Source organism: Ursus arctos, unplaced genomic scaffold (genome assembly GCF_023065955.2).
Source record: "Ursus arctos isolate Adak ecotype North America unplaced genomic scaffold, UrsArc2.0 scaffold_9, whole genome shotgun sequence".
NCBI lineage: Eukaryota > Metazoa > Chordata > Mammalia > Carnivora > Ursidae > Ursus > Ursus arctos.
Window position 1 is genome coordinate 65,993,397 of NW_026623111.1, and position 13,266 is coordinate 66,006,662.

Genomic DNA, 13,266 nt, shown 5'->3' on the forward strand with positions numbered 1-13,266 from the left:
ACTTAAAACCTTCTACGACAAGTCAGATGGATTAAAATCTGATCTTTTTGTAGGATGAATAACTCAAAAGAATGCAAATAAAACCCACCCAGCCATTTCACCTTTTAAATCACATACAACTGCATGATGGAAGGTCAGCAAAGCAGCACATTCTCTCTAGATTTCCTTAATAAAAGATTAGTGCCCTAATATGTTCACCATGTTCAAATTCTCCAAATCTAGAACGTTCGGAAATTACACAGGAAGACACCAAAGAGACTCAATATTTTTATGTAAAGGCTTTAAGCTGAATGATACTGGAAATCAAATTATGTAAAAAGTTTTCAGATGAAGAACAGCCCAAATTAATGAGATTTAAACTGAACAAGGCATCCAAAGTATTTGCGAGAAAGGAGTGGAATAAATTATTCTTTGTTGAGAAAAATCACAAGGAACTAAACGGCTTGATGAAGTAGAGCACACAAAGAAACAAAGACAAACTCTATAATAAAAAGTATCAGTCATTGTACCACTCCAAAGACTTTTGTAATTGATTTATTTAATCTTCATCCCCTACTGTACAGATGAGGGAATGAGACATATAGAAGTCAGGCAAATGGCCAAGGTCACCCAGCTAGCTAATGACAGAGCAGGACTGATATGTACATAGCCCAGGTTAAAAGCTTTAAGCTTTTAGGGGCGCCTGGGTGGCACAGCGGTTAAAGCATCTGCCTTCGGCTCAGGGCGTGATCCCGACGTTACGGGATCGAGCCCCACATCAGGCTCCTCCGCTATGAGCCTGCTTCTTCCTCTCCCACTCCCCCTGCTTGTGTTCCCTCTCTCGCTGGCTGTCTCTCTGTCGAATAAATAAATAAAATCTTTAAAAAAAAAAAAAAAGCTTTAAGCTTTTAGAGTGCCTTGTATATGCTGCTATTATAGTAGTTTATATCAAACAGTTTAGTATTATTTGTTTGTATGTTTGGTCCCCCATTAGCCTTGGGATTTCCTTCTAGTCTGTATTTCAATAAATGTTTACTGAGTGAAAAGATGTCTGTGTATTTTGCTGTGGTGGCCACTGTCCTTTCTATTTGCAAACTTTCTAAGAATTATATGGCACTGAAGTAAGTCCCGTGCTGAGACTTAGCACATGGAAGACCATGTGTATTCACTTCTGGGTGGCCAGTTAGTGCCTATTACATAATCATCATGGCTAATGTTTTCTGAACACTTACTACGAGCAAAGAATTCTTTAAGTGCCCAAGATCACACAGCTAAGTAATATCTTTCTTAACAAGGAAAGACAGTCAATAAGAAAAGAACTTAGTGAAATGTCTGGCCCTCGGGGAAATGTGTTAAGTGACTTTTAGTCACACAGGGTAAGCTCTCCACTCTCCTCCAATACTCTTCAGTCCCTCCTGTGTAACACCAGGTCATGTCACGAAGAGATAATCTGCCAAATAAATCCTTGATAGTACATCTTTATCTTCTACCTAAGTCAACTAAACCTAGTTAGTGGAAGTAAGGAGATTATGCATTATACCAAAGACGAAATGTTAATATCATATCCATTAAACTTCATCATACTTATTATTTAAATAACCTACTAAATGCATTCAATTCCATCTTGGAATTTGCTAAAACTGTACTTAGGTAATGACACATAATTACATGTTTACATCTTTTTCCATCAGGTTATAATTCCTTCAGGGCAAGAATTATCTGTGTCTCGAACACCAAGATGGTGGCCGGGACACACAATACATTTTAAATATGTCGAATACTGAGTTCCTCTGCATTCAGGCAAATAAGCAACACATTTGTTTACTACTTCATTTTTTCATTCGTTTGTTCATTCCTTCATTCATCTGTGGCTTCCCACAACACTTAAAATACAATTCATGTTCCTTAGCATGGCCTGAAAGGCTCTGTATGATCTGAGCCCAGCCTACTCATCTCAGTTCACCTCCCCATTACTTACTCTGCTCAAATTGTACTGACATTGTTGCCTGGAGGTTTCAAGGGATCTTTTTTAAGAGCAAGAGTGATATTTTACAAATACAAATGGACTGTTAAAAACAGAAAAAGACTGAAGAAAATTTGAGACCAACGATAAAGATTTAATGAATCCAGTTTACCTGGGAGAGGCAAGTTTTACTACAGAATCATTTTTCAATACTTCCTTACAGTTGTAACATTATAATACTCTAACTTGAATTACTAAACATTAAGAAAATCACCATAGGAAGGAGATATTTTGGAAAATAATTAAACAAAGTCATTCCCCTAAAAGTCTGTATTATGTAAATTTTAAAAAACACTACTTTAAAGTCTACTTGAAAAAAGACTACTTTAAAAGACTACTAAAAACAAGGCAGAGTATAAAAAAAGCAATATAAGAACATACTGTGAAATAATAATAATAATGTGACATATTATGTCAATAAATTTATAAAGGTCAAAAGTACTGTATTTCTAGATATCATGGTAACATCACCAAATCAACAGTGTTTTCTGTAAGTGACAGGAACATTTCAGAAGTAAGAGTCGTTAGAGAAGACAAACCCAGAGATAATACTCCCCCGAAGCATTTGCTAGTAGCTTGTCTAGTCACCTGCATTTGTGTTCGATCCTTGAAGCAGCACTGTCAAGGTCTCCATAACCAACAAAGCCAGGTGTTTTTGGTCTTCAACTGAACTATTATTTCTTGAGTCCCCTAGGGAAAAGGACCAAAGGTTCATATACTAAAGTTGTAAGCTTATTTTTTTTCTTGATTTGGTTTTAATAATTAGTTTTTTAGTAGTCACTTTTACCACTAATAGAAATGATGTAATACAACCTTTAAAAATGATACATGTGTCCACCAGCTACCAAAAGTAAGGTCCAAATCAGTGTTTACAGATTTTATTCTGGTGTGGCTAGAAAGTTACAGTTGTCGAGCAAACAGGAAAAAGGAAAATGCCAGCACCGGGTGATGTATGGGCAGTGATGAATTAGTGTATTGTACACCTGGAATTAATATGACATTGTAGGTTAACTGGAATTAAATTAGAACCTTAAAAGAAAAAAAGGGAAAATGCCAAAGTTAAATGTATTCTTCTTACGAAAGGTTTTGCTAATCAAGGCTAAGTAAGGTTAACAGAAGAAAGCTAGATTTTAAGGCACTATTTATGAATAGTGCAATCTATTAAAACCGTATTAATTCATTCAACATATGTAATATTAAGTGCCAGATACTATTATGCTTTTATCAGATTAGAAAGGATGAAAAATATCAAATTGAAGGTACCTAAATGATAATATATGTGTACATATATAACGTTGCTAAAAAGATTTATTTTTTGGCTCTCTATAATTAAAAACATTGTGAGGCACCTAAACATCCCAATTGTTTCTAGGAGCTTTTTAAATTCCCTCTTAGAAGCAAAAAGTAGTACGTATGACTCAGATGGAACATAAATGTTTCCCTCAATTTTTACCTTAAATTATTTTCCCCCACAATGACATATTTCTAGGCCCCCGCTCCTTCCCAATTCCCTAACAGAAGCTGAATGAACAAGTTTATTGTGGGAAATATTCACAAGGATATCAAAGTAACGCCCATTAGTAAGTCATTCAAATCAACAGGCAAATGAAAGGCAACACATGAACAAAATACCCTGCCCAAACCCCTTTCCCAAATAGAAGTGAAATTCTGGACAATGCTTTACCTTGTTCATTTAGTGCCTGAGTTGGATCCTTCAAGAGGGCAGCATATTTGTGCAAAAGGTTTACCATGACCTCCAGAAGGCCCACCTCCCGGAACACATCTTTAAATATGTAGTCGTGTCGTGTAAACTTAAGAAGTGTCTTCATTGCAATAATGCTACAGTGGTAAGAAGAGCTAGATTTTAAGAGGATGCTAACACTAATGAGTTCTTTACAAGGGATGTAATTTAAGCTAAAAACGACAAACTCCAGCATCTCAAAGTATTTGCTTTGTACTTCCGGGAGTTTAGAAATCTTTTCTGCAAACTGTGACAGTGTGTGCTGTGACTCGAGGATGAAGTAATTGGCATTGTCAGCCATGTAAATATTTGTGATGGCATCAAGGATGATCTGGGCAAGGAAGCTGGTTTTTGCTTTTAAAAATGCATTCTGAAGAACTGCAAAGGCTTGGATGTTTCTCACACTGTGACCTAAAATGGAAAACAAGAACACAAAAGTAGGTGCTACGTGATAGTTTAATCATGGCAAACTAGTCTACTTAAACAGATCATGAATTGTAACATTTATCAACTGCTTATGAAGAACACATCCTGTTTTCACAAAGTCCTGTTTTTCTCCATCCGACTTCAGTCATTTAATTAAAATCAATACTGTTTAAACTTTTAGTGCATCATCATGAATATTCCAATTCAAGAATTGTATATATTGAAACATTACACAGTTTTACAGAAAATAAAGCATACTATGTAAATCCAGCCATCTGAGTTTGGAAATGTGCAGGGATTTTTTTCACTCTTTATTATTTGTAAGATGGACCGTGACTGTAAGAACAGTTACCTTTCATGAAAAGACTTTTAGCCTGAAGCAGTAAAAGGCAAGGGAGCAGCAAGAATGCAAGCAGGAAAACAGGGGGTTGAAAATTCTCTGAGTTCCACTGTCTCTTTATCGTTACTCCACCAGAGCTCTCATAAGTTTTAATTTGAAAATGTGTTTTGTTTTCAAGCTAAAAGTGCCATTTCTTTACGTATATGTTTATTAAAGCCACTTATGGCTAACTACCAGCTGTATTTTTTAACATCTGATTTTTAAACACACCAACTGAGAAAAAAAATCTGTATACCTGGCTCCTGTGAGGCAAATTAGTAAAAATAATTATAAAGAAATTAACATATAAAGTATTTGGAGCACCTGAAAACAAGTGTTTGCCTCTAAAAACTGACCCCAGGTTGACAACTATTAGAAGTACAGGGCATTTGTCAGAGTGACCAAAACATTAACCTAGTGCCAAGAAATTAGCATAGTGCCTTACAGAATAAGCTGGATTTCAGAAAGAAGATAAACACAGAACTAGGAAAAATTCAGAAAACGAGTTAGAAAGACTGCTCCAAAATCCTGGCTTGGACATTTTTTTAAAAATCTTTAATCTATACACAATTTCAATTTTGTCTATAACATATAAATTTCTTCCATGTGCAGTAAATACCAAAGATATATTTTTACTTCCAGCTCCAGATTAATAGTACGCTTGCTCTTTGAGGACACCTTCCCTTTTTATTACCTGCAGGTAATAAATCAAAAACCAAGTTCAGATGGACTGGTGGACACACAAACGTTAAAGTCTGACTATAAGTGACCAACGGTGACAAATAAGGTTAAAGGATAACTATAACCAATATTTTGCATCTTTCAACTAATTGACAATATATCAGTTTTCACTATAAAGAAAGGAGTCATAAAGAGTTGAGTTTAGAGTAATATGGGAAAATTTGGAACTTCCCAAGTTTTATCTTCATTATTTGGTTTGAAGTGATGTCACTGACAAAAGATAAGGAATAATAATAACCAATCCCAAGAACAAATTGTCCATAAAAAGCTGAACCGAATACAATGTGTACACATACAACAATTAAAAGTCAAATATAGGGGCACGTGGTTGGCTAAGTTGGTTAAGCGTCTGACTCTTGATTTCAGCTCAGGTCATGAACTCAGGGTCCAGGGATCGAGCCCCGTGTGGGCTTCACACTCGGTGAGGAGTCTGCTTGAGATTCTCTCCCTTTCCCCCTGCCCCTCCCCCCTGCTCGAGTTCTCTCTCTAAAATAAGTAAATAAATCTTAAAAAAAAAAAAAGAAAGGAAAGGAAAAGAAAAGAAAAGAAAAGAAAAGAAAAAATGCTTTCTGCTGGTGAGGATACAAAGTTTTAAAAAAGCTCTTGCTAGAAAATATAGAAATATAAGTCATTCTCAGTCATTAACATATACACAAACAGGTAAGTTTACCACCTTCATTAATAATTCAGTTTACCTTTTCCTTTAAATTTGGCTGATGTTATAATGTTTCCATCATATATATTATCTTCAAGTATGTGAACTGGTAAGGCTATCACTCAAGAATTTGTACCATAAATAAAGCATAAACTCTAATGAAAAATAGCCTATTACACCTTTACACACGTAACAAAGAGCAATGAAAGTCAAACTGATTTATTGTCTCTACTTCTTTGAGTGGCTCAGAACAGAAAGAAAAAAAAAAGACTCACCTTTGCCTGCAGGCTGAGGTACTGCAAATCCAGGCAATAAAAAGGGTGCCCCTGTGGTAATACCAGCTGGTTTTAGTTCATTGACACCGTATGTTGTTAGGGAAGTTATCAGATTAACCAGATCTTTCAAGGCATCTTTGGATTCTGCTTCTTTTGCTTGTTCCAATCTAGGAAAAGTAGGGTTTAGTAAATATTTCTTCTCTTTTGTTGTACTCTCAAATTTAACACAGAAATTTTCAGTTTGCGTATGCAATAAGTAAATGTATAAAGTACTCCAAGAACTTTCTTTGTACAATTTTTCCTTATGTAAAAACATAATAAAATTTGTAGATTTAAAAAAAATAGTATAAGATATTACACCATAATGAAAGAAAATTATAATATACAGGCTAAGGCCTCACATATAAGTGCTGATTTTTGCATTTAACAGTGTTATTTTAGATAGATCATTAATCCTTGGTAGAAAGTATCTATAAAAGAATTACATTAAATGTCTCTTAAGTTCCCTAAAACTCTTAAGATTAAAAAGCTTCACTGTTTGCAACCGAAAACCTTATTAACCATTTTTTTTCCAAAGACATTTTCTGTTAACAATTTTTAAAAATGAATTTCTTGGAAAGAGTTCTAAGTCTTCATCTCTATCTTATTAATTAATTCAGGTATTCTCATGAGAATACATTTAAATGAAGTTCTGAAGAGTCTAACAATATTTTAAAAACAGTATTTCTTTAAAAGAATATTTGATGTCATTATGGAATTATCTTTTGACTGTGGCTTTATTAAGAACACAAAAGGGGGTGCAAAACTATCTCTTTTGAAGAGTAAGATTTATTGGGGCTTCCTCCCTAATAGAACTAATTATTCTCATTTAAAAAAAGCTGAAGAATGCACAAAAGTAGAAAAAAAGTATGTTTAGCCTCACAAGTCAGACACTTTTTAATATTCTGATACAGTTTATAAATTTGCCTTGTTTTACTGTAAAAAGTTTGGTCTTAGTTATTTTTATACCATAAACAGAATTTTATAACCTGTTTTTTCCATTTACCAGTGTTAACACAAATGCTTCTCCTTTTAATATAAAGTCCCTATAGATATTCTTTCCATGGTCATGGAGAGCCAACCACAGATTTGGGGAGAGGAAGGAGGGACAGCCAGTAGAAATCAGAATATAGGAGCATTAATACTCATAAAATTTTGTCTACATTTAGGATATTTTTAGGATCAATAACCATACGTGAAATTATTATGTCAAAGAGTATCAACATTTTTGAGGCTCTTGATTGTATCTGACCAAACTGCATTCTCAAAGGATTACACCAATTAACAACTCCCCTAGTAACGTGAAATGCTTACTTCATCAACTTTTATGTCCTCTTTTGTAAATTAAGATATATACTCAAATTGTACTCTGGGGAGATGCTTCGTAGTAATGGCAACTAGGTTAAAATTGGTGTTAGAAATAAGGAGTTCACAAAATAGTGCTGGTTTACAACAGATCAAACGATTTAAAAGTAAGTAATGGGCCAGGAACAACTAGTTGAGACATCAGCATTTTCTTCCTAATAAATTTGCAACCAGCCATTTTCCCAGGATGTGTATGAAACATGTGGGATGGAAAAGGGGGTTTGTGAAATACTTTGTTTTATATATACATTTGTAAGGTCTCATTCAATCTACATAATTATTCTTGTTATTAGCTACATTAATAACCACCGGTATAGTAGGAAATCCCAAAAATATAACTAAGCACAAAGAGTTTCTACTTCAGGAAAATGTTATTTAGTTCATCTAAGCTCTTCTCCCTCAGCTACTGAAGAACAGATTTACTTCCACATCTAACCATGGACTCCACCACATTTGTAGCCCACTTTTGCAAGCTTAAACTCACTTTTTAGGCTCTGTTGACAGGAATAAAAAGAAGTGATTAAAGCCAAGGGAATAAAGTATACATTGAATAAGTGATTAATTCCTTTCTTTCCATAGCCCCAAACCACGCTGTTTCCATTGACAAAAAAGACTGAATAGACATTTAAAATATATTCTTAAATTGTGGGGTTTTACCTAAGCAAGAGATCACAAAGGAAATTATATCCTTGCCATATCCGAAAATCATCCAAAAGAGTTTGGGAAACATCACTCGAATCCTTGAGGAAACAAGAAAGCCCAGCAAACATTTCAACAATTTCTAGGGGAGACAGGTCATCTGATTGCTGCATATTCTGAACACATGTAGATAAACATTCTTTTTCTGAAAAAATTAAGAAGTAAATAAATATGTATTATTTATGGCAATTGCTTAAGAAAACTTTTATTCTTAAACCGGTGTTTAATGAAACATTAAATTTTAACATATCTATAAAATACTGTAAGATAAATGTTACAAATTCTCAAAGTAAATATAAGATTCAAATTCACTGGAAAAGCTCTGCCTCTAAGTAGTAAACATTTCCTCTAAGGAAATGTTGAAAAATAGTTGACATTTATTATAGTTTTTACATCATACTTGGATATTTTTCATTAAACAAAATGATTGCTTGCTGCCAAATGACATTTTTGATCTTTTATGTTAGGACAGTGAAGGATGAGGGGAAAAAACTTATCTTCTAAGTTTAAAAAGAAAAATCCAATCATTAGTTTAAAAGCTCAAATTAGAATGAATATGGACCAATGAGATACAGAAATACTTCAGGAAATAAAATTTTTAAAATTATGTTTGCACTGTATATTACTCATTTAAAGCACAGTTATACTTTCTCATTGACTTTGGCGATTAAAGGCTTTTCAAAAAAGATTTTCTCTCAGCCACCTGCAGACACATCTGCATGCCTAGTCCAGCCTCCCAGTCAGAGAGATGCTGAGCTGGGACCTCTGAGCAGGCTGTCACACACTCCCCACCTACACAGCAGGGTTTTGAGCCTTATGGCAAGGTGCTGGGTGGATGTGACGTGTGTCACAGAAGCCCTTACACAGTTGGGCAGGAATCAGGGTGTGAACATAACTCATCTGTCCTTGTGGCCCCTTCCCTTTCAGTTAAAGCAAATTTTCCACGGAACACTCTTAACTTAGTAAAAGCACAGAAGAGTGTGGGTTCGAACAGAATCAGGTTGACTCATGAATCATGAACAAATTTAAGAATAGAAATGGGGTTTTGAATGAAGCATAACTCACTGTGATTACTTGTTCCATGAAATAAAATAGAGTGTAAACTCTCAAAAAAAATATTTTCTATTATCTTTAAGGAAATGTATTTGTCTAAAGAAACCCAATGTCACATAACAAAAGCTAGTAAGATTTAACATGGGAATGTGGGCAAGGACGATTTAATGACCGACTGATGTTAGGTGAGTGAACAGTTGTACTAAAAATTATTTTTAAGATTTTCAGGAAAAAATATATAAGAAGTGAACTATTTGAGATGCTACAGTGTCTCCTATGAAGACATTTTAAAGGGTAGCTGACACTTACACAGGAGTTAAACAGAATGCTTAATTTCTCCTTAGTGATGATAAAGAATCCACTTATGCCCCATTGGGCAGATACTTATCTATCTACTTATGAAATATCTTCAGAAAGGCTCTAAACTGTAGTATCTCAAAAAAACTTTTTTTTTTTTCAGTAGAAGAGTAGGAAAGAATAGGCTATGACACCAAACTTACATTGTGATTAAAAATTTACATGACAATGAAATTATTTCAACGCTTGTATATATCCATTGCTTGGAACATACAAAAATTTTGTACATTTGAAATGTCTCACAAATAAAAATTTTTTTTTCTCCTGGCAAATACCATTTTTAATTTAAAATAGAATCGTTAGAGAATTGAGAGATAAAAAGCAGTCTGTCATCATATGAGGAAGAGAAAAATGAAAGACACTTAAGAGCACCAAAAATGAACATAAAGAAATATTCACCATGAATGTACTTCACTACATTGACACTAAGACCATGACGGGATATGGTCATAAGGACTTCTCCAGCACTCTTCCTCCAAGGCAGGTTGTAGGGAGGGCACCAAGAGGTTATTGCACTGAATAAAAGCTGGAGATCATCTTTTTGAGCCAGCTCCTCCGCCGGAGAAACAAAACTGCAGAGTTTCACTAAGATCTAAAAACAAAACAAATGTGTATTTAAATAAATGAATGGTTGGGCAAAGGGAGGAGCCAGAAGAGGACCAGATCTGATTATTAAAAACTCTGTAAGTTCAGGGTTAGTATTAAGTGACATCATTAAAGCCACAATGATGGGTGCTCTAACTCAGGCCACATTAAAAAAAAAAATCTATAATTTAGAAGTGTGTTATGCTAAGACGGTAAGCCAGACCTACTTTTATCAGCTTATTAAAAACAACAACAACAACAACAACAACTGTTTACTATCCTGTTTTCTCTGCGGTATTTTTGCATAGTGACTCTGAAATGGAATAAATCAACAGTAACTTTCAAGGTCAACATTTTGGTTTTCTAATTTGGTTCTTTGATGCTTAGATTGTCATAGGTGAGATGCAATTTTCTTCTCTAAAAAGGACAATTTTAGGGAGATGAGAAAGTAAAAACAGGTCTTGAAAAGTATTTTTAAATTGTTCCAATTTCAATACAAGTAGAAGGGGATATTACAATAACAAAATCACCTTAATTCAGAAGTATTTTTCAATTATGTCTAGTAGCCAAAAATCTTCTAAGGCTTGGCTTTCAAAGAAGATTCAAAACTTCTTAAACTTTGGAATGAGATCTTATTCCTTACCTATGATTTGCAGAATACACATTACATAAGTACTCAAAGCACTAAAAGCCACTACTTGAAGAATTCGGCTATGGTTTCTGCCCTTATCGGATTTTTTCCTTCTAATCTTGACTTAGCATAAGGAGAAGTTAACTTTTCTTCTTGCTAAAATTTCTTTCCTAAATATTTAAAAATATATATAATAATAAAGTAACTATAATTTATGTAAATTGTATTCTCTTGAAAGATAAGTGCTTCATGAAATTTGAGTGTTCCAGTATCTGTGGAAACTGCTAAAAATAAAAAAAAGTATTTAAAATATGTTTTGTCTGAGAAAGCTAGGTTTTACTTTTCCTGTTTCCTTCAATGCAAAAATTTACTTAAATAGAAGGCCTTTCTATAGAAATTCATAGCTGCCAAATATCAGGAAGGAAAAAAAAAAGACCAAGAATTCAGAGAAATAAGATGTTCACAAAATCAGTAAATACAGGCATTCCCCCCCACCCACCCAACAGACACACACACAAATTCCTGGAGACACTGTTGGATACTGACTTAATACATGTAATAGGTATTATCTTTTCCATATGTGTTAAATGCAACAAAAAAGATAATATGAAAAAAAGATCATCAACTGCAGCAAAATTATCTATCCCCAGAAAGGTGTATAATTGATTATACTTTTCACTGGCTCTCACACTGTCCTTATGTGATTAGAGAAATGAACGTCATTTGTCTAATTTGTAACATAAAAACAAGCTCAAAAATAAAACACTTTTTTCCAAATAAAATCTTTGTTCTCAAAAATGAAATGGACTTAATTCCTTCAATTTGCTGATTCTTAAACTAACTAGTTCTTAATCTTTAAAGGCAAAAGGATTCTCTTAAACTAGCTAGCTCTTAATCTTTAAAGGCAAAAGGAATAATCTCATGTAATCTTTTCATTTTATAGAATAGAAAACCAGAGTCTATATCTCATTCCTCTTCTCCCACACACTAACCATTTCTATGTGTAGGGACTCTGTTATTAAGTCTAGCCAGGTGTGGCAGAGAAATAACTGGCCACAACAACAAAAAACCCCACAAAACAAACAAACAAAATAGCACAAAGAATGCCAACAAGAAGCAGTACCAATGCTAAGGTCCCAGGAAACCACCTGTCACATAACATAAACACGTGGATTTCATCTATCATAAAAAATATGTATTCTGAAAACATTTTGTAAGTCTGTCTCCATTGACGTTCTAAACAAAATGGCGACCACAGTGTCCAGCTTGTGAGGAGAAACTGAAATGAGGAAGTGACGCTAACGGAGCACTGGATTAGGAGGTGGGAAGAGCCAGGCTCTCATCCCTGACACACAATTGCTGTGGATCACAGTTTCTGTACTAGTTTCTGTAATTTTAAATGGTGAGTTTCATTCAAATTCTCTTGCAAGTTCCTTTTGGCCTTAACATTCAATGGTTCCAACATGCTGAAATGAATTCCACATTCATTTGGAAACTCCCACTGCATTCATATACAGAAAACGTGTTTTTTTTTTAAGTTTTAGAAGAAATCTTTGCATACTTATTTAGCATTAAATATATAAAATTCAGCTTCCATTTACTGCCTAAGGTATTAACTAGTTCTTTAGAAGGTCTTTACTGAAATAGGGTTACTAGTCTAATAAGCAAAGACTAACCCACTACATTCATTAGTAATGTCTTAAACCAGCTTTAATTCCTATGGGATTTACTCCTTTGTTTATTCCCACTGCTTTTCTCATCCAGTCTAACTCAGGACTCAGATAAACATAAATTCTAATCCTATTTCTGCCATTTGCCCTCATCATTTTGTGGAAAAACAAAACCTCTAAAGTCATGGGTTGTCTTTCAAATCATATGAGATAATGGATGCTACCTAACCACGAGCAAAAAGTATCTAAGAAATCCAGTGATCAATATTTGTTGAATTAGTACTTTATTGATAATCCTGTCTTTTCCCTTTTTTAAAGATTTTATTTATGTATTTCAGAGAGAGAGAGAACGAGTGGGGCGAGGGGCAGAGGCAGAGGGAGAAGCAGACTCTGCACTGAGCAGGGAGCCAGACCTGGGGCTCAACCCCAGGACCCTGGGACATAACCCGAGCTGAAGGCATACACTTAACCACCTGAGCCACCTAAGCGCCCCATGTCTTTTCCTTTCTGAATCTGCCTTAGTCTCCCTCTCTCCTGTGCCTTCATTGCTCACACCTCCACAAAGCTCTGCAGCAAAGACCCTGGTACCATGAGGTGCAACCGTCACCTGTACCCAGCTCCACCTCATCTACTGCAGATCCACTGTCC

General features: G+C 34.7%; 1 protein-coding gene across 11 annotated transcripts in view; it reads right to left on the reverse strand.

Moving 5' to 3' along the window:
* WDFY3 (WD repeat and FYVE domain containing 3) overlaps nucleotides 1–13,266 on the reverse strand; it is a 265,960-nt gene that overhangs the window by 132,049 nt on the left and 120,645 nt on the right. For all 11 annotated transcript variants that reach the window (XM_057309806.1, XM_057309803.1, XM_057309811.1 and 8 more), the window contains 5 exons: nucleotides 10,132–10,324; nucleotides 8,281–8,467; nucleotides 6,220–6,386; nucleotides 3,687–4,154; nucleotides 2,591–2,692 (listed from right to left, as the gene is read on the reverse strand). In XM_057309806.1, coding sequence (XP_057165789.1) covers nucleotides 2,591–2,692; nucleotides 3,687–4,154; nucleotides 6,220–6,386; nucleotides 8,281–8,467; nucleotides 10,132–10,324 — 1,117 coding nt within the window. The remainder of the gene's footprint in view (nucleotides 1–2,590; nucleotides 2,693–3,686; nucleotides 4,155–6,219; nucleotides 6,387–8,280; nucleotides 8,468–10,131; nucleotides 10,325–13,266) is intronic.